Genomic DNA, 26961 nt, shown 5'->3' on the forward strand with positions numbered 1-26961 from the left:
GTGTCTGTACTATGAGAGGTGCATTCATGTTAATCGATCAGTTAGTAGTGTTAATTGGGGTTTGTTATGTGAGTCAATATGGTATATATGAAAATACAGCTTTGCTATCCTTTGACCTTATCTATATCAATCAATCACATTTATCAAGCATTTACAGGCTACAGAGCATTGAGCTAAGCACTTGGAAAATGATAATAATGATAAAATAAAATAATAAAATAATAATAATACATACATACATACCTTTCCCTCAAGGAACTTCCAATCTAATAGGAGAGACCAGCAGATACACATTATTTACAAATAGTGAAGGAGGAAGCACAAAGACACAATGGATAATATCAAGTGTATGGAAATATCGATACATTAATGAATAAGTAGAGTATGTAGATGGGTAAATTTGTTGTGGGCAGGGGACATGTCTACCAATTGTGTTATAGACTGTGAGCTCGTTGTGGGCAGGGATTGTCACTGTTTATTGTTCTATTGTACTTTCCCAAGCTCTTAGTACAGTGCTCTACACACAGTACTAATAAGTACGATTGATTGATTGATTGTCTGTTTTGTTTTGTTTTGTTGTCTGTCTCCCCCCTTCTAGACTGTGAGCCCATTGTTGGGTAGGGATTGTCTCTGTTGCCGAATTGTACTTTCCAAGCATTTACTACAGTGCTGTGCACACAATAAGCGCTCAATAGATACCACTGAAGGAATGAATTGAATAAATGATTAGACTATAAGATCGTTGTGGGCAGGGAATGTGTCTGTTGATTGTTGTATTGTACTCTCCCAAGCACTTAGTACAGTTCTCTTCACATAGTAAGCGCTCAATAAATATGACTGAATGAATGAATAAATGATTGATTGATATACATAAGGTCAAAGGATAGCTGTGCTCTATTTTCACACATACTATATTTACTCACATAATACTCCATAATTTGGTATAATTTTTACAACGCAATAGTAAGGAAGGTTACATGGGGAATTAAGTCTAAGCAATGAAGGAGCAGGAGAGAATAGAAGAGAGGAAAAAGAGGAGGAAAGTGGGGTTAGGAAGAGGAAGATCAGAGGACACTTGAGACTCTCTTTTAGATCTATTGCACTCTCCTAAGGGCTGAATCTAAAAGGCACTCATTGAATTACACCCTCCCTTCTTCCTTTCTATCCTTAAATTTTCTTTTCTCAGTGAAACAGCTTCCTGATATGAGTCTGTATCTGTAGTAACACGTTCTGGCCTTACAGCGCAAGCCACTAACTATTACTGCCTACAAAAATTATCTCTTATTTCCTCCTAAAAATATCAGGGTGAAAGGATTCAGTGGAGGCAATTTTGAGAGTAAATACAATTTATTTGCTTATGTGTATTCAGTGCTTAGAACAGTGCTTTGCACATAGTAAGCACTTAATAAATGCCATTATTATTATTATTATTATGCCTTTGTGTTTGTGTATGAATAAATAGGTGTGAGAGTTAAGGTGATTATTGGGAAGGCAGAACCTGAAGAGGCGAGAAGCAGCATGCTATAGTGGATAGACCCCAGGCCTGAGAGTCAAAGATCGTGGGTTCTAATAATAATAATAATAATAATGATAATAATGGCATTTATTGAGCACTTACTATGTACAAAGCACCGTTCTAAGTGCTGGGGAGGTTACAAGGTGATCAGGTTGTCCCTTATGGGGCTCGCAGTCTTAATCCCCATTTTACAGATGAGGGAACTGAGGCAAAGAGAAATGAATTGCCCAAAGTCACACAGCTGACAATTGGCGGAGTCAGGATTTGAACCCATGACCTCTGACTCCAAAGCCCGGGCTCTTTCCACTGAGCCACGCTGCTTCTAATCCCAGCTCTACCATATGTCTGCTGTGTGGCCATAGGCCTCAGTTCCCTCATCTGCAAAATGGGGATTGAGACTGTGAGCCCCACATGGGACAGGGACTGTGTCCAACCTGATTAGCTTGTACCGACCACAACGATTAGTACAGGGCTTAGCGCATAGTAAGTTCTTAACAAATATCACAATTATTATTTTTATTATTAAGTTAACCAGATATCTCTTCTGAAAAGAGGTGGGATTTTAGAAGGTTTTAAAGTCAGTGATTGAACCTCCTGTAGGTATTTTCATCATTTGATTAAAGAGGAGGAAATTCAAGCACGCAGGAATTGCACTCTGAATAGTGTTGAGTTCTCTAGTGGGAGCCACACTTTACTAAAGTTGTGCGGATCCCCCCAAAACAGGCAACCTTAGGCAGAGCCATGGTTTACAAGCTTTTATTTTTCTTGTGACCCCGAAAAAGTAATACTTACTGGAATGCAAAGGGAAAAGGACTTTTGGTTCTACTAAAACAAGATAAAGATAAGGCACATGCCAACTTGAACCTATTTAGCTTGATACAGTAGCTCCACACCAGGGTTATTTGGTAAAAAGAATAATTGCTGGAAATACATTTTTTTGATGATGTTGCCTTGACCTTAGGGGTGGCCCGGAGACTTATCTGCTGAGACTGGGAGCTTCTGGAAAACTCCACAGGCCCTGGGGGTGGTATTTTCTGGTCAGCTAAGGACGTAAACCCAATCCTAAATCAGACTAGGGTTCCATCCCATCCTAGAATCCTCTCTGACAACAGCAGCAGGATGTTTGATGGCCCCATAATGATAATAATAAATAACGATGGCATTTGTTAAGCACTTACTATGTGCGAAGCACTGTTCTAAGCGCTGGGGAGGATACAAGGTGATCACATTGCCCCACGTGGGGCTCACAGTCTTAATCCCCATTTTGCAGATGAGGTAACTAAGGCATAGAGAAGTGAAGTGACTTGCCCAAGGTCACACAGCAGACATGTGGGGGAGTTGGGATTAGAACCCATGACCTTTGGCTCCCAAGCCCGTACTCTTTCCACTGAGCCACGCTGCTTCTCAATGAGATGACACGAGATGGTTGCCCTCCTTGACAGCCATTCTGTAGCAACAGTGGATTATCTGCAGCAATGCTGGCATCTCTGTGGAGTTTGTGAGCCCACTGTTGGGTAGGGACCGTCTCCATATGTTGCCAACTTGTATTTCCCAAGCGCTTAGTACAGTACTCTGCACACAGTAAGCGCTCAATAAATACGATTAAATGAATGAATGAGTTTGACACTCAATCCATTGGGTAAAAATAGCAAAATAGCACACTTCAATCAATCGACCAATGACATTTATTCAGATCTTACTGAGCAGCGAGCGCCGTACTAGGTGATTGGGAGAGTACGATACAGACAAGTTGGAATACACATTTCCTGCCCTCCCAAACTCAGGATTTATAACTCTATTTTATTTGTACATATTTATTCTATTTATTTTACTTAATATGTTTTGTTTTGTTCTCTGTCTCCCCCTTCTAGACTGTGAGCCTGCTGTTGGGTAGGGACCATTTCTATATGTTGCCAACTTGTACTTCCCAAGCGCTTAGTTCAGTGGTCTGCACACAGTAAGCGCTCAATAAATACAGTTGAATGAATGAATGAAGGAGTGGTCATTGGTAAAAATTCCCAGATCATTTTGAAAACAGCCAATTTTCTGTCTCACGGTCCCACAGCTTGATTCTTCCCTCTCCTTCTACCTGATTATTCACTAAATCCTGTCTGTTCTATCTTAGAAGCATCTCCAGATTCCACCTTTCCTCTCCATCCAAGCTATGTTAATCCAAGTACTTATCCCATTCCTCCTGATGACTGCATCAACTTCCTTGCTAACTTCCCTGCCTCCAGGCTCTCCCTTCTCCAGTTCACTCTGCCTGCCTGGATGATTTTTTCTAAAATAGAGAAGCAGCAGGGCCTGGTGTATGGGCCTGGGAGTTGAAGGACCTGAGTTCTTATCCTGACTCTGCCACTTGTCTTGTCCCTTTTTCCTCTCCTCCTCCCCACCCCCCCCGCCCTACCTCCTTCCCCTCCCCACAGCACCTGTATTTCTGTTCGTACAGATTTATTACTCTATTTATTTTACTTGTACATATTTACTATTCTATTAATCTTGTTAATGATGTGTGTCTAGCTTTATTTTTATTTATTCTGGTGACTTGACACCTGTCCATATGTTTTGTTTTGTTGTCTGTCTCCCCCTTCTAGACTGTGAGCCCACTGTTGGGTAGGGACCGTCTCTATATGTCTTGTACTTCCCAAGCGCTTAGTCCAGTGCTCTGCACACAGTAAGTGCTCAATAAATACGATTGAATGAATGACTGCAGAGTGACCTTGGGCAAGTCACTTCTCTGTGTCTCAGTGACCTCATCTGTAAAATGGGGATTGAAGACTGTGAGCACTATATGGGACAGGGACTGCATTCAACCCAATTATCAAGTATCTACCCCAGAGCTTAGTACAGTACCTGGCATAAAGTGCTTAACAAATAGTAAAAAAAAAAAGTATTTTGTTACACATGTCCTCACTCCTCAAAAGCCTTCCATCCTTGCCTAACCATTTCCACACTAAGCAGAAATTCCATCCCCAATCATCCTTAAGACATTAAATCAATGGTATTGTTTACTGAAGGCTTACTATGTGCAGAGCACTGTATTAAGTTCTTAGGAGAGATAATAATAATAATAATAATGTTGGTATTTGTTAAGTGCTTACTATGTGCAGAGCACTGTTCTAAGTGCTGGGGAGGATACAAGGTGATCAGGTTGTCCCATGTGGGGCTCACAATCTTAATCCCCATTTTCCAGATGAGGTAACTGAGGCCCAGAGAAGCAAAGTGGCTTGCCCAAAGTCACACAGCTGACAAGCGGTGGAGCCGGGATTAGAACCCACGACCTCTGACTCCCAAGCCCGGGCTCTACCCACTGAGTCACGCTGTTTCTCTGAGAGAATAGAGTTGGTAGATGTGTTTCCTAAAGTCTCCCTCCTCCTCGTTGCTTCTCTCCAACCTTCTGACTGTGCTTCGCTCTCATCTCTCCCACCAAAGCTACATCTCTAGCCCTGATCTCACTCCTTCTCGCACTCTCAAATTGCCTCCTGCTTTCAGGACATCTCTATTTGGATGGCCTGTCAACGCTTCATATTTAACCTGTGCAAAATAGAACTCCTCATATGCCCACCTAATGCCTGTCCTCCGCTTTGACTTTCCCACAGCTGTAATAATAATAATGGCATTTATTAAGCCCTTACTATGTACAAAGCACTGTTCTAATCACTGGGGAGGCTACAAGGTGATCAGGTTGTCCCACGTGGGGCTCACAGTCTTCATCCCCATTTTACAGATGAGAGAACTGAAGACCAGAGAAGTAGAGAAGCAGCGTGGCTCAGTGGAAAGAGCACGGGCTTGGGAGCCAGAGGTCATGGGTTCTAATCCTGGCTCCACCACTTGTCAGCTGTGTGACTTTGGGCAAGTCACTTAACTTCTCTGGGCCTCAGTTACCTCATCTGGAAAAGGGGGATTAAGACTGTGAGCCCCATGTGGGGCAACCTGTTCTCCTTGTATCCTCCCCAGCGCTTAGAACAGTGCTTTGCACATAGTAAGTGCTTAACAAATACTATTATTATTATTATTATTATTAAGTGACTTTTCCAAAGTCACACAGCTGACAAGTGGTGGAGCTGGGATTTGAACCCATGACCTCTGACTCCAAAGCCCGGGCTCTTTCCACTGAGCCATGCTGCTTCTCTGCCTCATAAGCCTGTAATATCACCTGTAACCTTGGCGATATCCTCAACTCAATCTCCCTCATTCAAACCACTCATTCAATCTATCACCAAATCCTGTCCATTCCACGTTCATACCATCACTAAATTCCTCCCTTTCTTCTCCAACCAAACTGCTACCGTGTTAATCCTAGGACTTGTCCTACCCCCCTTGATTACTGCATCAGCCTCCTTGCTGACTTCCCTGATGATGATGGTATTTGATAAGGCACTGCACTTTATTATTATTATCATTATTATTATGGTATTTGTTAAGCACTTACTATGTGCCGAGCACTGTTCTTAGCACTGAGCACTGTACAAAGCGCTGGGGCGGATACAAGCAGATCGGGTTGGATACAGTCCCTGTCCCACCTGGGGCTCACAGTCTCAACCCCCGTTTTACAGATTCAGCCATTCATTCACAACTGAAGCCCAGAGATGTGAAGTGACTTGCCCAAGGTCACACAGCAGACAATTGGCGGAGGTGGGATTAGAACCCATGACCTTCTGACTCCAAGGCCAGTTCTCTTGCCACTCGCCATGCTGCTTCCCTGCCTCCTGACTCTGAGCCACCTTTTAGACTGTGAGCCCACTGTTGGGTAGGGACTGTCTCTATACGTTGCCAACTTGTACTTGCCAAGCGCTTAGTACAGTGCTCTGCACACAGTAAGCGCTCAATAAATACGATTGATGATGATGATGATGACTCTCCCCACTCCAGCCCATACTTTCCTCTGCTACCCACATCATTTTCCTATAGAAACATTCACTCCTGTTTCTTCACTCCTCAAGAACTCCCACTGGTTGCCCACCCACGACCTCATCAAACAGAAACTCATTACCATCGGCTTTAATAATAATAATAATAATAATGGCATTTATTAAGTGCTTACTATGTGCAAAGCACTGTTCTAAGCGCTGGGGAGGTTACAAGGTGATCAGGTTGTCCCACGGGGGGGCTCACAGTCTTCATCCCCATTTGACAGATGAGGTCACTGGGGCCCATAGGAGTTAAGTGACTTGCCCAAAGTCACACAGCTGACAGTTGGCGGAGCTGGGATTTGAACCCATGACCTCTGACTCCAAAGCCCGGGCTCTTTCCACTGAGCCACGCTGCTGCAATCACCTTCCTCCCTCCTATTTCACCTCACTACTTTCCTTCTGCAATCCTCTACATCCAACCTACTCAATGATGTACCTTGATCTCGCCTATCTCACCGCCGATCCCTACTGAGAGCTCACCTCCTCCAGGAGGCCTTCCCAGACTGAGCCCCCTCCTTCCTCTCCCCCTCCTCCCCCTCCCCATCCCCCCGTCTTACCTCCTTCCCCTCCCCACAGCGCCTGTATATATGTATAGCTGTTTGTACGTATTTATTACTCTATTTATTTATTTATTTTATTTGTACATATTTATTCTAATTATTTTGTTTTGTTAATATGTTTTGTTCTGTTGTCTGTCTCCCCCTTCTAGACTGTGAGCCCACTGTTGGGTAGGGACCGTCTCTATTTGTTGCCAACTTGTACTTCCCAAGCGCTTAGTCCAGTGCTCTGCACACAGTTAGTGCTCAATAAATACGATTGAATGAATGAATGAATGAATGAATGAATGAATGAATGAATGAATGATCTCTGGCCCACTTCCTGCCCCTGGCCCAAATTCCCTCCCCCTTCATATTCGACGGACTCTCTCCCCTCCTTCAAAGCCTAGTGACAAGAGCCCGGGCTTGGGATTCAGAGGACGTGGGTTCTAATCCCCGCTCCGCCACTTGTCTGCTGTGTGACCTTCACTTCTCTGAGCCTCAGTTTCCTCATCTGTAAAATGGGGATCAAGACTGTGAGCCCCACGTGGGACATCTGACAGCCCTACTGAGAGCTCACCTCCTCCAGGAGGCCTTCCCAGACTGAGCCCCCTCCTTTCTCTCCCCCTCCTCCCCCTCCCCAGCCCCCCCCCGCCTTACCTCCTTCCCCTCCCCACAGCATCTGTACATATGTATTGATGTTTGTATGGCTTTATTACTCTATTTATTAATTTATTTTACTTGCACATATTTATTTTATTTTGTTAATATGTTTTGTTGTCTGTCTCCCCTTTCTAGACTGTGAGCCAGCTGTTGGGTAGGGACCGTCTCTATAGGTTGCCAACTTGTACATCCCAAGCACTTAGTACAGTGCTCTGCACACAGTAAGCGCTCAATAAATACGATTGAATGAATGAATGAATGAATCCTGATTACCTTGCTTCTACCCCAGCGCTTAGAACAATGCTCGGCACATAGTGAGTGCTTGACAACTACCATTATTATTATTATTATTATTATTGAAGGCACATCTCCAAGAGGTCTTCCCCGATTTCCTCTTCTCCCACTTCCTTCTGTGTTGCTCTTGCGCTTGGGTTTGCACTCTGTTATTCACCCCTCCCTCAGCCCCACAGAATTTATGTACCTATAGAGAAGCAGCGCGGCTCAGTGGAAAGAGCCCGGGCTTGGGAGTCAGAGGTCGTGGGTTCAAATCCCGGCTCCGCCAATTGTCAGCTGTGTGACTTTGGGCGAGTCACTTCACTTCTCTGGGCCTCAGTTATCTCATCTGTAAAATGGGGATTAATAATAATAATGATGGCATTTATTAAGCGCTTACTATGTGCCAAGTATTGTTCTAAGTGCTGGGGAGGTTACAAGGTGATCAGGTTGTCCCACAGAGGGCTCACATTAATCCCCATTTTACAGATGAGGAAACTGAGGCCCAGAGAAGTCAAGTGACTTGCCCAAAGTCACACAGCTGACAATTGGCGGAGCTGGGATTTGAACCCATGACCTCTGACTCCAAAGCCCGGGCTCTTTCCACTGAGCCATGCTGCTTGAACCCGCCATAGGACAACCTGATCACCTTGTAACCTCCCCAGCGCTTAGAACAGTGCTTTGCACATAGTAAGCACTTAATAAATGCTTCACAGTCTTCTAGACTGTGAGCCCACTGTTGGGTAGGGACTGTCTCTATATGTTGCCAACTTGGACTTCCCAAGCGCTTAGTACAGTGCTCTGCACACAGTAAGCGCTCAATAAACACGATTGATTGATTGACTGATTGATAAATGCCATTATTATGATTAGTATTAATACAGTGCCTGGAACATAGAGAAGCAGCGTGGCTCAGTGGGAAAGAGCCCGGGCTTTGGAGTCAGAGGTCATGGGTTCGAATCCCGGCTCCACCACATGTCAGCTGTGTGACCTTGGGCGAGTCACTTAACTTCTCTGGGCCTCAGTTCCCTCATCTGTAAAATGGAGATGAAGACTGTGAGCCCCTCATGGGACAAACTGATTACCTTGTATCTACCCCCGCGCTTAGAACAGTGCTTTGCACACAGTAAGCGCTTAACAAATACCAACATTATTATTATTATTACTTAACAGATAGCATAAAAAATGTTCTCTGCCATGCAACCCGCATCCTCGAGCGTTTGTTCCGGCGTCACAGACTTTTACCGTCTTTTCTGATTTGTGTGTCTAGTTAGCAGCTGGAAGAGCCCATCGGCCTCCAGACAGACCACCCCGAAGCCGCGGACGGCGCGGATGGAGGCTCAGTCGGAGCCCCCCAGACCGACTCCTCGGAGGAAAGTCAGCGGCCCGGCGAGGCTGCCGGAGAGCCCGAGGCCCGCTCCGAAGCCGGCTCCTCGCAGAAGAACCCACAGTACCACCACTCTGCCCGGCTCTCCCGCCCTTCAGTTGAGGTAACTCTCAACCTTAATAATAATAATGATGGTATTTGTTAACTACTTACTATGTGCCGAGCACTGTTCTAAGCGCTGGGATAGCACTCGTCCCACGTGGGGTTCACAGTCTCAATCCCCCTTTTACAGCTGAGGTAACTGAGGCCTAGAGAAGTTAAGTGACTTGCTCACAGTCCCACAGCTGACAAGTGGCAGAGCCGGGATTAGAACCCACGACCTCTGACTCCCAAGCTTGGGCTCTTTCCATTAAGCCACGCTAGATAATAATAATAATAATAATAATAATAATGTTGGCATTTGTAAAGCGCTTACAATCAATCAATCAATCATATTTATTGAGCGCTTACTTTGTGCAGAGCACTGTACTAAGCGCTTGGGAGGTACAAGTTGGTGACATATAGAGACGGTCCCTACCCAACAACAGGCTCACAGTCTAGAAGTGGGAGACAGACAACAAAACGAAACATGTGGACAGGTGTCAAGTCGTCAGAATAAACAGATTAAAGCTAAATGAACATCATTAACAAAATAAATAGAATAGTAAATATGTACAATACAATAGAGTAATAAATCTGTCCAGACGTATATACAGGTGGTGTGGGAAGGAGAAGGAGGTAGGGAGGGGGGATGGGGAGGAGGAGCTTACTATGTGCCAAGCACTGTTCTAAGCACTGGGGGGGATACAAGGTGATCAGGTTGTTCCACGTGGGGCTCACAGTCTTAGTCCCCATTTTATAGATGAGGGAACTGAGGCTCAGAGAAGTTAAGTGACTTGCCCAAGGTCACTCAGCAGACATGTGGTGGAGCCGGGATTCGAACCCATGACCTCTGACTCCAAAGCCCGGGCTCTTTCCAGTGAGCCATGCTGCTTCTCCACATCTGCTTCTGCTAGATGTAGAGAAGCAGTGTGGGCTAGTGGTTAGAGCCTGGGCCCGGGAGTCAGAAGGACCTGGGTTTTAATCCTGGCTCTGCCACTTGTCTGCTGTGTGACCAAGGGCAAGTCACTTCACTTCTCTGGGCCTCAGTTACCTCATCTGGAAAATGGGGATTGAGACTGAGACCAGTATGGGACAGGGACTGAGTCTAACCTGATTAACTTGTATCTAGAGAGGCAGCGTGGCTCAGTGGAAAGAGCATGGGCTCTGGAGTCAGAGGTCATGGGTTCAAATCCTGGCTCCACCAATTGTCAGCTGTGTGACTTTGGGCAAGTCACTTCACTTCTCTGGGCCTCAGTTACCTCATCTGTAAAACGGGGATGAAGACTGTGAGCCTCACATGGGACAACCTGATCACCTTGTAACCTCCCCAGTACATCCCGGCTCTGCCGCTTGTCAGCTGTGTGACCTTGGGCAAGTCACTTCACTTCTCTGTGCTTCAGTGACCTCATCTGTAAAATGGGGATTAAGATTGTGAGCCCCACATGGGACAACCTGATCACCTTGTATCCTCCCCAGCGCTTAGAACAGTGCTTTGCACATAGGAAGCGCTTAACAAATACCAAAATTGTTATTATTATTATTATTATTATTATTATTACTTAGAGTGTGTTTGCACATAGTAAGTGCTTAATAAATGCCATCATTGTTATTATTATCTACCCCAGCTCTTAGAGCAGTGCTTGGCACATAGCACTTAACAAGTTGCCATAACTACTATTTGGAGTCAGGGGTCTTAGGTTCGAATCCCAGCTCTGCCAATTGTCAGCTGTGTGATTTTGGGCAAGTCACTTAACTTCTCTGTGCCTCAGTTCCCTCATCTGTAAAATGGGGATTAATAATAATAATGATGGCATTTATTAAGCGCTTAGTATGTGCAAAGCACTGTTCTAAGCGCTGGAGAGGTTACAAAGTGATCAGGTTGTCCCACGGGGGGCTCACAGTCTTAATCCCCATTTTACAGATGAGGTAACTGAGGCCCAGAGAAGTTAAGTGACTTGCCCAAAGTCACACAGCTAATTGGCAGAGCTGGGATTTGAACCCACGACCTCTGACTCCAAAGCCCGTGCTCTTTTCCACTGAGACACGCTGTGAGCCCCCTGAGGGACAAGCTGATCTCCTTGTAACCTCCCCTAGCACTTAGAACAGTGCTTTGTACATAGTAAGCACTTAATAAATGCCATTATTATTATTATTATTATTACTATTATTATCTCCTCTCACCTCTGGACTGTAAGCTCGTTGTGGGCAGGGAACGTGCCTGCCAATTCTGTTGTATTGTGCTCTCCCAAGCACTTAGTACAGTGATCTGAACACAGTAAGCACTCAATAAATACCACTGATTTAGTGCATAGTACAGTGCTCTGCACCCAGTAATCGCTCAATAAATACCATCGATTGAATGATCAATGTTAGAACGTTATCCTCACATCCTTGGGAATTTAAGCTTGTTGTGGGCAGGGAATGTACCTATCATCATCATCATCATCAATCGTATTTATTGAGCGCTTACTATGTGCAGAGCACTGTACCAAGCGCTTGGGAAGTACAAATTGGCAACATATAGAGACAGTCCCATGTTGTACTCTCCCAAGCACTTAGCACAGTACTCTGCACACAGTAAGCACTCAATAAATACCACTGATCGATTGGTTAATATCATCTATTGATTGATTAACCAATCAGGCAATCAGTAGTATTTACTGAGCACTTACAAGCAATCAAAGAATGGTATTTACCGAGCACTTACTATGTACAGAGCAAGCCCTTGGGAGAGTACAGTGCACAAAACTAATAGACACATTCCCTGCCCTTAATGAGTTTTTAGTCTAGAGGATTCGAACGCTTATGAGGGGTGGAATTGTACTTTCTAAGAGCTTAGTACAGTGCTCTGCACACAGTAAGCACTCAATAAATATGATTGAATGAATGGATGAATGGACACAGTCCTTTCTTCTTGGAATTCAATAATAATTAGTGTGATATTTCTGAAATGCTTACTCATGGCTTAGTGGAACAAGCATGGGTTTGGGAGTCAGAGGACCTGGGTTCTAATCCCCGGTCCGCCACTTATCAGCTGTGTGACTTTGGGCAAGTCACTTCACTTCTCTGTCCCTCAGTTACCTCATCTGGAAAATGGGGAGGAAGACTGTGAGCCCCATGTGGGACAGCCTGAATACCTTGTGTCCCCCCCAGTGCTTAGAACAGTGCTTTGCACATAGTAAGCACTTTATAAATAACATCATCATTATTATTATTAATAGTAGAAGCAGTGAGGCTCAGTGGAAAGAGCCTGGACTTGGGAGTCAGAGGTCGCGGGTTCTAATCCCAGCTCTGCCACTTGTCAGCTGGGTGACTTTGGGCAAGTCACTCCACTTCTCTGGGCCTCAGTTCCTTCATCTGTAAAATGGGGATGAAGACTGTGAGCCCCACGTGGGACAACCTGATCACCTTGTATCTACTCCAGGGCTTAGAATAGTGCTCGGCACATAGTAAGCACTTAACAAATACCAACATTATCATTATTACTACGTGCAGAGCACTGCACTAAGCACTTGGAATAGTACAGTGTTGAAAAAACACATTGTCCTTATTCTTAAAGAGCTTATGATCTAATTGGGGAAAACAGGAATTGCAGATTATTTACAAATAATGGAAGTAGGTGAAAAATACAGAGATACAGCAGGTAGTACAGTGCTCTGCACACAGTAAGCGCTCAATAAATACGATTGATTGATTGATTAATAACCAAAGGATGGAACATGAATATAACAGCATGGTGTAGTGGCTAGAGCAGGGGCCTGGGACTCAGAAGGTCATGAGTTCTAATCCTGGCTCTGCCACTTTGCTGTGTGTAAAATGGGGATTGAAACTGTGAACCCCTTGTGGGACAAGGACTGTGCCCAACCTGATTTTCTTGTATCCACCCCAGCTCTTAGTGTGTGCCTGGCACAACATAAGAGCTTAACAAAGACCACAATTATTAATAATTATTAATGTCTGTCTCCCCCTCTAGACTGTAAACTTGTTGTGGGCAGGGAATGTGTTGTTTATTGTTATATTGTTCTCTCCCATGCTTAGTACAGTGCTTTGCACACAGTAATTACCCAATGAATACAATCGAATGAACGAATGAATAAAGGTAGTGAATGCAAGATCAAATAATAGGATTTTTACGTCTCAGAGAGGATACTAAGAAGAGACATCAGCAAGAGGCTTAGGCCTGGAAATAAGACACGTTTGGAATGAGATCCAGACCAATGCCAGGAATAAAATCAAGCTCAAGGCCAGGCCAAAGCTAGCTGTAGGTCATGATGAATTTTTTTGTAATTTCCACTACGCTGCTCATTCTATTCCATCCAAGTGTATGAGCTAGAAGTTCTACTCATTTTTTAAAAATGAATTTTGTTTGTTAAACACTTACTATGTTCCAGACACTGTACTGTGTGCTGTGGTAGATACAAATTAATCCAGTTGGACACAGTCTCTGTCCCACATGGGGCTCACAGTCTCCCCCTTCTAGACTGTAAGCCCACTGTTGGGTAGGGACTGTCTCTATATGTTGCCAACTTGTACTTCCCAAGCGCTTAGTACAGTGCTCTGCACACAGTAAGCGCTCAATAAATACGATTGATTGATTGATCTGCAAAATGGGTATTCATTCATTCTTTCATTCAATCATATTTATTCAGTGCTTACTGTGTGCAGAGCACTGTACTAAGAGCTTGGAAAGTACAATTCAGCAACATATACAGACATTCCCTACCCAGCAACGGTACCTGGTTTCCCTCCTACTTAAACTATGAGCTTCAAGGAGGAGCTGATGATCTTGCATCTACAGCGTGGCTCGGTGGAAAGAGCATGGATTTGGGAGTCAGAGGTCATGGGTTCAAATCCCAGCTCTGCCACTTGTCAGCTGTGTGACTTTGGGCAAGTCATTTAACTTCTCTGTGCCTCAGTTACCTCATCTGTAAAATGGGGATGAAGACTGTGAGCCCCATATGGGACAACCTGATCACCTTGTATCCTCCCCATTCATTCATTCAATCATATTTCCTCCAGGAGGCCTTCCCAGACTGAACCCCTTCCTTCCTCTCCCCCTCATCCCCCTCTCCATCCCCCATCTTACCTCCTTCCCTTCCCCACAGCACCTGTATATATGTATATATGTTTGTACATATTTATTACTCTATTTATTTATTTATTTATTTCACTTGTCCATATCTATTCTATTTATTTTATTTTGTCAGTATGTTTGGGTTTGTTCTCTGTCTCCCCCTTTCAGACTGTGAGCCCACTGTTGGGTAGGGACTGTCTCTATATGTTGCCAACTTGTACTCCCCAAGCGCTTAGTACTGTGCTCTGCACACAGTAAGCGCTCAATAAATACGATTGATGATGACGATGATGATGATGATTTATTGAGCCTTACTGTGTGCAGAGCCCTGTACTAAGCACTTGGGAAGTACAAGTTGGCAACAGTGCTTTGCACATAGTAAGCGCTTAACAAAAGCCATTCTTCTTCTTCTTCTTATTACCCCAGTGCTCAGTACAGGGCTTGGCACACAGTAAGCACTTAACAAATACCACAATTATTGTCATTATTATTAGAGTTCCCTGCGACCTCCTCAAGTCTCTCTCTGATTTCAGGTGGCCATCTGGCATTTCCACGTTGCATTGCTTCCTCTTTTCTCCCTCTCTCCCAGCACCTCGCCTTTTAGCTCGGAGGGCGACTCAGACGGAAGCGACGCTCGCCGTGGGAGCCCCGGAATGACTCGCCCCCAGAGACTGCGGCAAGCCCAGCCCCCGTCTCGCCTGGAGACCAGAGTCGAGAGCGAGTGGTCCTTGTCTGACACAGACGCCTCCGATGGGAAAGCCATCCATCATACAGGGGCTGGAGTTGACAAAATGTCACCCTCAGGTACCTTCTTTGCTTCCAGTGGGTGGCCAAGGGACTTGTCTTTAAGGGGCCAGAGAAGTAGTGGAAATCATAATTATGGCATTTGTTATACATTTACCATGTGACAAGCATTGTTCTAAGCGCCGGGGAGATGCAAGATAATCAGATTGGACCCAGTCCCTGTCCCACATGGGGCTCACAGTCTTACTTCCCATTTTCCAGATGAAGTTACTGAGACAGAGAAGTTAACTGACTTTCATAAGGTCACACAGCTGACGTGTGGTGGAGCCGGGATAAGAACTCACATCCTCGACTCCTCGACTCTTTCCACTAGGCCTCACTGATTCTTTTGGAAGATGCTGGGCCTGGAGTCAGAAGGATCTGGGTTCTAATCCTGACTCTGTCACCTGTCTGCTGTGTGATCTTGGGCAAGTCGCTTCACTTCTCAGTTGTCTCATCTATAAAATGGGGATTAATAATAATTGTGGAATTTGCTGAGCACTTACTATATGCAAGGCATTGTGCTAAGTGAGCCTCATATGGAACAAGCACCATATTTGCTTGTATCCACTTCAGGGCTTTTTACAGTGCCAGGCACATGATAAGTGCTTAACAAATACCACAGTTATTATTATTATCATTATTTTTCATTCAATTAATTAAATTGCAATTAATCCTCCTTGACCACTCAGCTGCCTTCGACACTGTGGACCACCCCCTTCTCCCCAACACACTATCTAACCTTGGCTTCGCAAACTCCGTCCTCTCCTGGTTCTCTTTATCTCTCTGGCCATTCATTCTCAGTCTCCTTTGCGGGCTCTTCCTCTCCCTCCCATCCCCTTACTGTAGGGGGTCCCTCATGGGCCAGTCCTCGGTCATTTTCTTTTCTCCATCTATATGTACGCCCTTGGTGACCTCAGTCGCTCCCATGGCTTCAACTATCATCACTACACTGATGACACCCAAATCTACATCTCTGCCCCTGCTCTCTCTCCCTCCCTCCAGGCTTGTATCTCCTCCTGCCTTCAGGACATCTCCAACCGGATGTCTGCCCACCATCTAAAACTCAATATGTCCAAGACTGAGCTCCTTATCTTTCCTCCCAAACCCTGCCCTCTTCCTGACTTGCCCATCACTGTTGACGGCACTACCATCCTTCCCGTCTCACAAGCCCACAACCTTGGTGTCATCCTCAACTCCGCTCTCTCGTTCACCCCACACATTCAATCCATCACCAAAACCTGCTGGTCTCACCTCCACAACATTGCCAAGATCCACACTTTCCTCTCCATCCAAATCGCTTCCTTGCTGGTTCAAATCTCTCATCCTATCCTGACTGGATTACTGCATCAGTCTTCTCTCTGATCTCCCATCCTCCTGTCTCTCCCTGCTTCAGTCTATACTTCACTCCGCTGCCCAGATTATCTTTGTACAGAAATGCTCTGGGCACGTCACTCCCCTCCTCAAAAATCTCCAGTGGTTGCCTATCAACCTTCGCATGATGCAAAAACTCCTCACTCACGGCTTCAAGGCTGTCCATCACCTCACCCCCTCCTACCTTACCTCCCTTCTCTCCTTCTCCAGCCCAGCCCACACCCTCCCCTCTTCTGCTGCTAATCTCCTCACCGTGCCTCATTCTCTCCTGTCCCGCCGTCGACCCCTGGCCCACATCCTTCCCCTGGCCTGGAATGCCCTCCCTCCACACATCCGCCAAACTAGCTCTCTTCCTCCCGTCAGAGCCCTACTGAGAATTCACCTCCTCCAGAAGGCCTTCCCAGACTGAGCCCCCTTTTTCCTCCCCTCCTCTCTATCCCCCCCACCCTTCCTCCTCCCCCTCTCCACAGCACTTGTATACATTTGTACATATTTATTACTCTATTTATTTTACTTGTACATATTTACTAATCTATTTTATTAATGATGTGCATATAGCTATAATTCTATTTATTCTAACGGTTTTGACGCCTGTTTACATGTTTTGTTTTGTTGTCTGTCTCCCCCTTCTAGACTGTGAGCCCACTGTTGGGTAGGTACCGTCTCTATATGTTTCTGACTTGTACTTCCCAAGTGCTTAGTACAGTGCTTTGCACACAGTAAGTGTTCAGTAAATATGATTGAATGAAAATCATATATATTGAGTGCTTATTGTGTGTAGAGCACTGTATTAAGCACTTGGGAAAGTACAATACAGCAATACACAGTGATATTCCCTGCCCACAACGAGCTCACAGTCTGCTATTATTATGGACTTCTGCAAAACAGTTCATATAGTCTTATTATGTTACACTGTATATCTTGTATATTGTATGTGATCTCATGCATGCCTGGGCATCCAGAATCACAGATACCATAAGTGGCCACTTTAACTAGAAGGAGAAATCTATATAGGTTCCTTAGTATTGTGGCTCAGTGGAAAGAGCCCGGGCTTGGGAGTCAGAGGTTGTGGATTCCAATTCTGGCTCCGCCACTTGTCAGCTGTGTGACTCTGGGCAAGTCACTGAACTTCTCTGTGCCTCAGTGACCTCATCTGTAAAAGGGGGATGAAGACTGTGAGTCCCACGTGGGACAACCTGATTGCTTTGGATAATAATAATAATAATAATAATGGCATTTTAAGCACTTACTATGTGCCAAGCACTGTTCTAAGCACTGACTCCAGGGCTTAGAGCAGTGCTTGGCACATAGTAAGTGCTTAACAAGTACCATCATTATTATACATAAAAGTGCAACATATGTAATATTTTCTATTGTGGACAGGGAATGTGTCTGTTTCTTGTTATATCGTACTCTCCCAAATGCTTAGTACAGTGCTCTGCACACAGTAAGCTGTCAATAAACACGACTGAATGAATAAATGATATTTCTTAAGTTCTTACTATGTACCAAGCACTGTGCTTTCAGCACTGGAATAGCTACAACATAATCAGGTCAGACACAGCTCACACCCTTATTGGGCTCATAGTTGGAGAGGGAAAACACAGTGTTTTCCTTATTTTCCTTTTCTTAAAATGCAGTTGTGTCATTTCTGACCCATAGCGACTCCATGAACACACCCTTTTCAGAATATCCCATCTGCTGTCATAAAGCCGTTCTGGTATGGGCATCCACAGGGGTTTCTTGGTAAAGATATGGAAGTGGTTTACCTTCTTCCTGGCAGTAAAAACTTGAGTCTCTGCCATTGTCTCTGATCAATGTTTTGATCACCTGACCATCCACCTTCACAGGTGAATCACCTTTGTCTGATGCTTCGGCTTAGACCTTTCCATTTTGGGTAGCCCTAAATGGTATAGCTCTAAGCTTCTTCAGCATACCCAAATTCTCTGCCACAATAAAGCATCAGTGCATAGGAGAGATCCTTATTTTACAGAAGAAGAAACTGAGGTACAGGGAAGTTAAATGACTTGCCTAAATTCATACAGCAGGCAAGCGGTGGAGCTGAGATTAGAATCCGGATTCCGATTCCCAGGCCGATTTTCTTTCTGCGAGAACTCGCTGTTTCATTAGTACGGCAGATAGGATTACATACGTACAGATAGGCATTTGAGTAATCCTATCTGCTGTACCACAGTCTGAGCCGGTAAGCATGTCTATGTGCATGTGTTGGTGTGCTTAGAGAGAAAGGCTACAGAAGTATTTTGGTCATTTTCTTTATTCTCCTTTGTGTCTGGCTTTTTCTCAATTCTTAGTCCTACAGTGTTTAAAAAAATGAGTTCATTTCATTCAGGAATTCCCCCCCACCCCATTCCGGCCACTCTCCCTTTTTTCTCAGTTTAGCTCACCCTCTAAAAATAATAATAATCATAATTATGGAATTTGTTAAGTGCTTACTATGTGCCAAGCATTGCTCTAAACGCTGGGGTGGATACCAGATAAGCAGGTTGGACACAGTTCCTGCCCCATGCTGGGCGGTTTTAATCTCAATTTTACAGATGAAGTAACTGAGGCATGGAGAAGTTACGTGTCTTGCCCCTGGTCACCCAGCAGACATGTGGCAGAGCTGTGATTAGAACTCATGACCTCTGACTCCCAGGCCTGAGCTCTTCATTTATTCATTCAATCGTATTTATTGAGCACTTACTGTGTGCAGAATACCGTACTAAGCACTTGGGAAGTACAAGTTGGTAACATATAGAGACGGTCCCTACCCAACAGCGGGCTCACAGTCTAGAAGGGGGAGACAGAGAACAAAACAAAACATATTAACAAAATAAAATAAATAGAATAGATATGCACAAATAAAATAGAGTAATAAATACGTACAAACATATATACAGGACCACTAGGCCATGCTGCATAGTGCTTAGAACAGTGCTTGGCACATAGGAAGCGCTTAACAAATACCATCATCATCATCATCATCTGCACTGCTACTATCATCGCCATCCCCCAACCATGACCAACATCCCCCCACAGTCGGAGAGCTACTGGGGGTCAAACACCCCATTCTGTGCTCAGAGCCTCAGGCCTGTTTCCCTGGATAAAGTCCGTCCTCTCCCCCTGGTATTCATCCCCATCTTTTGACCGTGTCTCTCAACCCCAGGCACAGTTTCGATGGGACCTATTCCCTCAGAAGGCCTACGATTCTGACTTCAGCTACTTGTCTTTCATTCAGGGACTGTGGTGCTGTCCATGGCCCAAAATCTGGAGAGACAGCTCAGCACCCCTGGGAGGAAGCCTGCCGGAGGGGTCCGTCTGTTTCCAACATCCCCCGTGGGACTTCTGAAAACCTCATCCTCTGTCAAGAAGCCCCAGGTACCGTATCCACCCTACAGCATCCAGAAACGGTCCATACTTCACTGTTCTGTCTGGATCATTTTTCTACAAAAGTGTTGAGGCCGTGTTTCCCTGCTCCTCAAGAACCTCCAGTGGTTGCCCATTCACCTCCGCATCAAACAGAAACTCCTCACCGTCGGCTTTAAAGCATTCAATCCCCTTTGCCCCCTCCTACCTCATCTCGCTACTCTCCTGCTGCAACCCAGCCTGCACACTTCACTCCTCTATGTTAACCTTCTCACTGTGCTTCCATCTCATCTATTTCACCACTGATTTTTTGCCCAATTCCTGCCTCTGGCCTGGAATGCCCTCCCTCCTCATCTCTGACCGACAATTACTATCCCCACCTCCAAAGCCTATCGAAGGTACATCTCTTCCCAGAGGCCTTCCCTAACTAAACCCTCCTTTCCTCTTCTCCCTTTGCCTTCTACCCTGACTTGCTCCCTTCATTCATTCAATCAATCGTATTTACTGAGCACTTACTGTGTGCGGAGCACTGTACTAAGCGCTTGGGAAGTACAAATCGGCAACATATTGAGACGGTCCCTACCCAACAATGGGCTCACAGTCTAGAAGGGGGAGACAAACAACAAAACAAAATAGGTAGACATCTGTCATTCATTCAACCCCTTCATTCAACCCCATTCATTCTAACCGCTGCTTAGAGAAGCAGCGTGGCTCAGTGGAAAGAGCACAGGCTTTGGAGTCAGAGGTCATGGGTTCGAATCCCAGCTCCGCCACATGTCTGCTGTGTGACCTTGGGCAAGTCACTTCACTTCTCTGAGCCTCAGTTCCCTCATCTGTAAAAGGAGGATTAAGACTGTGAGCCCCACGTGGGACAACCTGATCACCTTGCATCCCCCAGCGCTTAGAACAGTGCTTTGCACATAGTAAGCGCTTAACAAATGCCATCAAAAAAACCAAAACCCATTCCAGCCCCAGTACTTATGAACATATCTGTCATTGATTTAATATCTGTCACCCCCTCTTGACTCCTTGTGGGCAGGGAATATGTCTGTTACACTGTTCTAGTGTACTCTCCCAAGTGTTTAGTACAGTGCTGCACACAGTAAGTGCTCAATAAATGCAACTGACTGACCAACAATTTCAGAAAGCAGTCACCAACATTCGTTAAATGAAAAGAGCCCACAGGTGACCAAACACCTTCCCCCTTCCTATTCGGCATGTTACGACTCTCCCCACCTACAAAGCCCATCGCCTCCAGGAGGCCTTCCCAGATTATTCGCTCATATTCCCACTCGATATTTCCTAATCTGCCACTCCAGCCCTTTTGAGGCTTCTAAACCCTTGGATACCTACACCTCCCTTCTGCCTTTATTGGCGTCAGAGGTCATGGGTTCAAATCCCTGCTCTGCCAATTGTCAGCTGTGTGCCTTTGGGCAAGTCATTTCACTTCTCCGGGCCTCAGTTACCTCATTTATCAGTGCTCAGAACAGTGCTTTGCACATAGTAAGCGCTTAACAAATACCAACATTATTATTATTATTATTATTATTACATAACTTGTTTTTTTAATGGTATGTGCCATTAAAAATACTTACTAAGTGCCAGGAAACTTATTAAGTAATGGGGTAGGCACAAGCTACTCAGGTTGGACTGAGTAGGGCTCATAGTCTTAATCTCCGTTTTACAGAGGAGGGAAACGAGACACATACCATTAAAAAAACAAGTTATGTGTTGCCGAAGTGAAGTGAAATGACTTTTCCAAGGTCATACAGCAGACAAGAGGCAGAGCAGGGATTAAACCCCAGATCCTTCTGACTCCCAAGCCCTTGCGCTATCCATACGGCCACACTGCTTCTCCGCTTGTCATTATACTCTATTGCTTCCTAAGTGTCTGACTTCCCAGCTAGATTGTAAACTCCTTGACAGCAGGGATCATGTCTATGATGGTACATTGTACTCTCCCAAGTTTTTAGTATAGTTCTCAGCATGGAGTAGGGCCTCAGACAGACTTACAAGCGCTTAGTACAGTGCTCTGCACACAGTAAGCGCTCAATAAATACGATTGATTGATTGATTGATTGACTTACAAAATGGCATGGATGACATCATTACATTCATTCATTCATTCAATTGTACTTATTCAATCGTATTTATTAAGCACTTACTGTGTGCAGAACACTGCACTGAGTGCTTGGAAAGTACAATTTGGCAACAAATAGAGACAATCCCTGCCCACCATGAGCTTACTGCCCGGGGGAGTGGAGACAGACATCAATACAAATAAATAAAATTACAGATATACACAAAAGTGCTGTGTACATGCCGCTATGTGAATATGTAACACACATGTGGCATTTCATGTGTCAGTGTGTCCTGTGTTTGAGAGGGCCACCAGTGACCCATTCTATTAATACTAATAATAATAATGATAATGGCATTTATTAAGCGCTTACTATGTGCAAAGCACTGTTCTAAGCAGTGGGGAGGTTACAAGGTGATCAGGTTGTCCCACGGGGGGGCTCACAGTCTTCAACCCCATTTTACAGAAGAGGTAACGGAGGCCCAGAGAAGTTAAGTGACTTGCCCAAAGTCACACAGCTGACAATTGGCGGCGCCGGAATTTGAACCCATGACCTCTGACTCCAAAGCCCGGGCTCTTTCCACTGAGGCACGCTGCTATTCTTGTCTCCAAGTGAAATTATAAAATTTATAAACGTGAAGCACTAAAAATTTTGAACCTGCAGCCGGATGGTCAAGGACTAATAATAATAATTGTAGTATTTATTAAGCGCTTACTGTGTGCCAGGCATTGTACTTAGTAATCAAATCCTTGGGCAGTACGAAGAAAGTACAGTGCTCTGCACACAGAAAGCGCTCAATAAATACGATTAAATGAATGAATGAAAAGTAAGTGAGAAGTAGCGTGGCCTAGCGGATAGAGCCCGGGCCTTGGAGTCAGAAGGACCTGAGTTCTAATCCTGCTGAGTGTCCTTAGGCAAGTCACTTAACTTTTCTATGTTTCAGTCCCTGTACCTCCTGGAGCTCGGGGGTAAAATGGGGATTATGTGCCTTGTACTGTTCTAAACACTGGGATAGATACAAGATTATCAGATTGAACTCAGGACCCGTCCCGCATGTGGCTTGCAGTCTAGTTAGTAGGGAATTAATGCTAATGCAAGTGTCGCTCGCCGTCTAGTTGGGAGGGAATTAATGTTAATATAAGTGTCTCCGCCGCCAGGCAATGACAAGAGAATAATAATAATAATAATGATGGCATTTGTTAAGCGCTTATTATGTGCAGAGCACTGTTCTAAGCGCTGGGGGGATACAAGGTGATCAGGTTGTCCCATGTGGGGCTCACAGTCTTAATCCCCATTTTGCAGATAACTGAGGCTCAGAGAAGTGAAGTGACTTGCCCAAGGTCACACAGCAGACATGTGGTGGAGTCGGGATTTGAACCCATGACCTCTGATTCCAAAGCCCAGGCTCTTTCCACTGAGCCACACTGCTTCTCTAAGCAGCGTGGCCTAATGGAAAGAACACGGGCCTGAGAGTAGGAGGACCTGAGTTCTAATCCCATCTGCCGATTTCTTGCTATGCGATCTTGGGCAAGTCATTTAACTTCTCTGTTCCTCTGTTTCCTCAACTATAAAATGGGTATTAAATCCTACTCCCACCTACTTGGACTTAATTGTATTTAAAGAAGCAGCGTGGCTCAATGGAAAGAGCCCGGGCTTTGGAGTCAGAGGTCATGGGTTCAAATCCTGACACCGCCAGCTGTCAGCTGTGTGATTTTGGGCAAGTCACTTAACTTCTCTGGGCCTCAGTTCCCTCATCTGTAAAATGGGGATTAAGACTGTAAGCCGCCCGTGGGACAACCTGATCACCTTGTAACCTCCCCAGCGCTTAGAACAGTGCTTTGCACATAGTAAGCGCTTAACAAGTGCCATCATTATTATTATTATTAGACTGTGAGCCCCCAGCAGAACAGGAACTGTGTCCAACCTGACAACCTTGTGTCTACGCCCCAACGCTTAGTACAGTGCCTGGCACATAGTGAGTACGTATTAAATAATATTAAAAAAAATAAAGAAATGAATTTTTAAAAAGCAAGTGACAGATTCCCAGCCCACAAGGAGGCCTGGAAATCAATCAGTGGTATTTATGATAATAATAATAACTGTGGTATTTGTTAAGGGATATACCAATTGCCAGCTGTGTGACTTTGGGCAAGCCACTTAACTTCTCTGTGCCTCAGTTACCTCATCTGTAAAATGGGGATGAAGACTGTGAGCCCCCCATGGGACAACCTGATCACCTTGTAACCTCCCCAGCACTTATAACAGTGCTTTGCACATAGTAAGTGCTTAATAAATGCCATCATTACTATTATTATTATTACAGGGTAATTGGGTTGGACTCCGTCCCTGTCCCACATGCGGCTCAGAGCCCTAATCCCCATTTGAAGGAGGAGGCAACTGAGGAACAGAGAAGTGAAGTGACTCGCACAAGGTCACACAGTGGACAAAGTGGCGGAGCCGGGAATAGAACCCCTTCCTCCTTATTCCCAGGCCTGTGCTTTATCCACATCTTCAGAGCACTATACTAAGCGCTTGGGAGTGTGTAATACCACAGAAATTAGCGGACGCTTTCCCTGCCAAGGACGAGCTGACAGTCAGAGACGAGCTTACGGTCAGCGTGGCTCAGTGGAAAGAGCCTGGGCTTTGGAGTCAGAGGTCATGGGTTCAAATCCCGGCTCCACCACTTGCCAGCTGTGTGGTTTTGGGCAAGTCGCTTCATCATCATCATCATCATCAATTGTATTTATTGAGCGCTTACTATGTGCAGAGCACTGTACTAAGCGCTTGGGAAGTACAAATTGGCAACACATAGAGACAGTCCCTACCCAACAGTGGGCTCACAGTCTAAAAGAAGCTTCACTTCTCTGTGCCTCAGTTACCTCATCTGTAAAATGGCGATGAAGACTGTGAGCCCCCCGTGGGACAACCTGATCACCTTGTAACCTCCCCAGTGCTTAGAACAGTGCTTTGCGCATAGTAAGCACTAAAAAATGTCATTATTATTATTATTATTATTATTATTATTATTATTACAGGGTAATTGGGTTGGACTCCATCCCTGTCCCACATGCGGCTCAGAGCCTTAATCCCCATTTGACGGATGAGGCAATAGAGGAACAGAGAAGTGAAGTGACTCGCACAAGGTCACACAGTGGAAAAAGTGGCAGAGCCAGGAATAGAACCCCTTCCTTCTTATTCCCAGGCCTGTGTTTTATCCACTTCTTCAGAGCACTATAATAAGCGCTTGGTAGTGTATAATACCACAGAAATTAGCGGATGCTTTCCCTGCCGATGATGAGCTGACAGTCTAGAGACGAGCTTACGGTCAGCATGGCTCAGTGGAAAGAGCCCGGTTTTTGGAGTCAGAGATCATGGGTTCAAATCCCAGCTCCACCAATTGTGAGCAATTTGGGCAAGTCACTTCACTTCTCTGTGCCTCAGTTACCTCATCTGTAAAATGGGGATTAAGACTGTGAGCCCCCCGTGGGACTATCTGATCACCTTGTAACCTCCTCAGCGCTGCGTGACTTTGGGCAAGTCACTTAACTTCTCTGTACCTCAGTTACCTCATCTGTAAAATGGGGATTAAAACCGTGAGCCCCCCGTGGGACTATCTGATCACCATGTAACCTCCTCAGTGCTGCGTGACTTTGGGCAAGTCATCTAACTTCTCTGTGCCTCTGTTACCTCATCTGTAAAATGGGGATTAAGACTGTGAGCCCCCCGTGGGACTATCTGATCACCTTGTAACCTCCTCAGCGCTGCGTGACTTTGGGCAAGTCATCTAACTTCTCTGTGCCTCAGTTACCTCATCCGTAAAATTGGGATTAAGACTGTGAGCTCCCTGTGGGACTATCTGATCACCTTGTAACCTCCTCAGCACTGCGTGACTTTGGGCAAGTCACTTAACTTCTTTGTGCCTCAGTTACCTCATCTGTAAAATGGGGATTAAGACCGTGTGCCCCCCGTGGGACAACCTGATCACCTTCTAACCTTCCCAGTGCTTAGAACAGTGCTTTGCACATAGTAAGCGCTTAATAAAGGCTATCACAATAATAATAATAAGTATTATTATATTAATATTATACTAATATCATATAATATATTAATATATAATACATTATATATTATTATATTATAATTATTATTATATCATTATATTATTATACAATACAATATTATATTATTATATCACATTATTATAATTATTATAATATATTATATATTATTATATATAATATATAAATATATTATATATTAATTATTATCATTATTATTAGAGAATCCTCGTCAACTTTGTATCGGCTGAGAAGTGCATGTATTGCTTCCTCTTCCTTGTCTAAATCGGCTCCTTTCTCATCCTTCACCCAGCTCTCAGCGGAGGACAGTGACTTGGAGATCTCATCCTTGGAGGACATCACCCAAGACCTGGACTTGGGCCCGAAGGCCGAACGACCATCGCTTCCACGCTCTGAGCTGGGCGCGAGGCACAGAGGGGACTCCATGAGCTCACAGGCCACGAGCGTCTGGACTTCCGACAGCGCCAGGGTAGCGGGATGGTGAATCCCGCTGGCCGCTTGACTGGAAGCTCCTTGTGGACGGGGATCGTGTCTCCCAACTCTGTTTTATTCTACTCTTCCAAGCGCTTAGTACAGTGCTGTGCACACAGCGAGCCTTCAATAGACACCACGTATTGATGGCCAAAGTCAGGGGGACAAAACTGCATTTTCTTCGGTTTCCTGTTCTATGCCTGCTTCCTGTTGGGAAGCAGCATGGCATAATAATAATAATAATAATAATCATAATGATGATATTTGTTAAGCACGTACTATGTGCCAAGCACTGTTCTAAGTGCTGCGGTTGACACAAGGTGAAGCAGCGTGGCTCAGTGGAAAGAGCCCGGGCTTTGGAGTC

At 45.0% G+C, this 26961-nt stretch overlaps 1 protein-coding gene across 1 annotated transcript in view; it reads left to right on the forward strand.

Annotated features, from left to right (window-relative positions):
* Nucleotides 1–26754, forward strand: part of DZIP1L (DAZ interacting zinc finger protein 1 like) — a 73591-nt gene extending 46837 nt beyond the window's left edge. The window contains exons 13-16 of the mRNA XM_038747809.1: nt 9172–9391; nt 15033–15247; nt 19839–19978; nt 26419–26754. Coding sequence (XP_038603737.1) covers nt 9172–9391; nt 15033–15247; nt 19839–19978; nt 26419–26610 — 767 coding nt within the window. The 3' untranslated portion in view covers nt 26611–26754. The remainder of the gene's footprint in view (nt 1–9171; nt 9392–15032; nt 15248–19838; nt 19979–26418) is intronic.
* The last annotated feature ends 207 nt before the right edge of the window (nt 26755–26961 follow it).

The sequence above is a fragment of the Tachyglossus aculeatus genome, chromosome 1 (genome assembly GCF_015852505.1).
Source record: "Tachyglossus aculeatus isolate mTacAcu1 chromosome 1, mTacAcu1.pri, whole genome shotgun sequence".
In the NCBI taxonomy this organism is placed as follows: domain Eukaryota; kingdom Metazoa; phylum Chordata; class Mammalia; order Monotremata; family Tachyglossidae; genus Tachyglossus; species Tachyglossus aculeatus.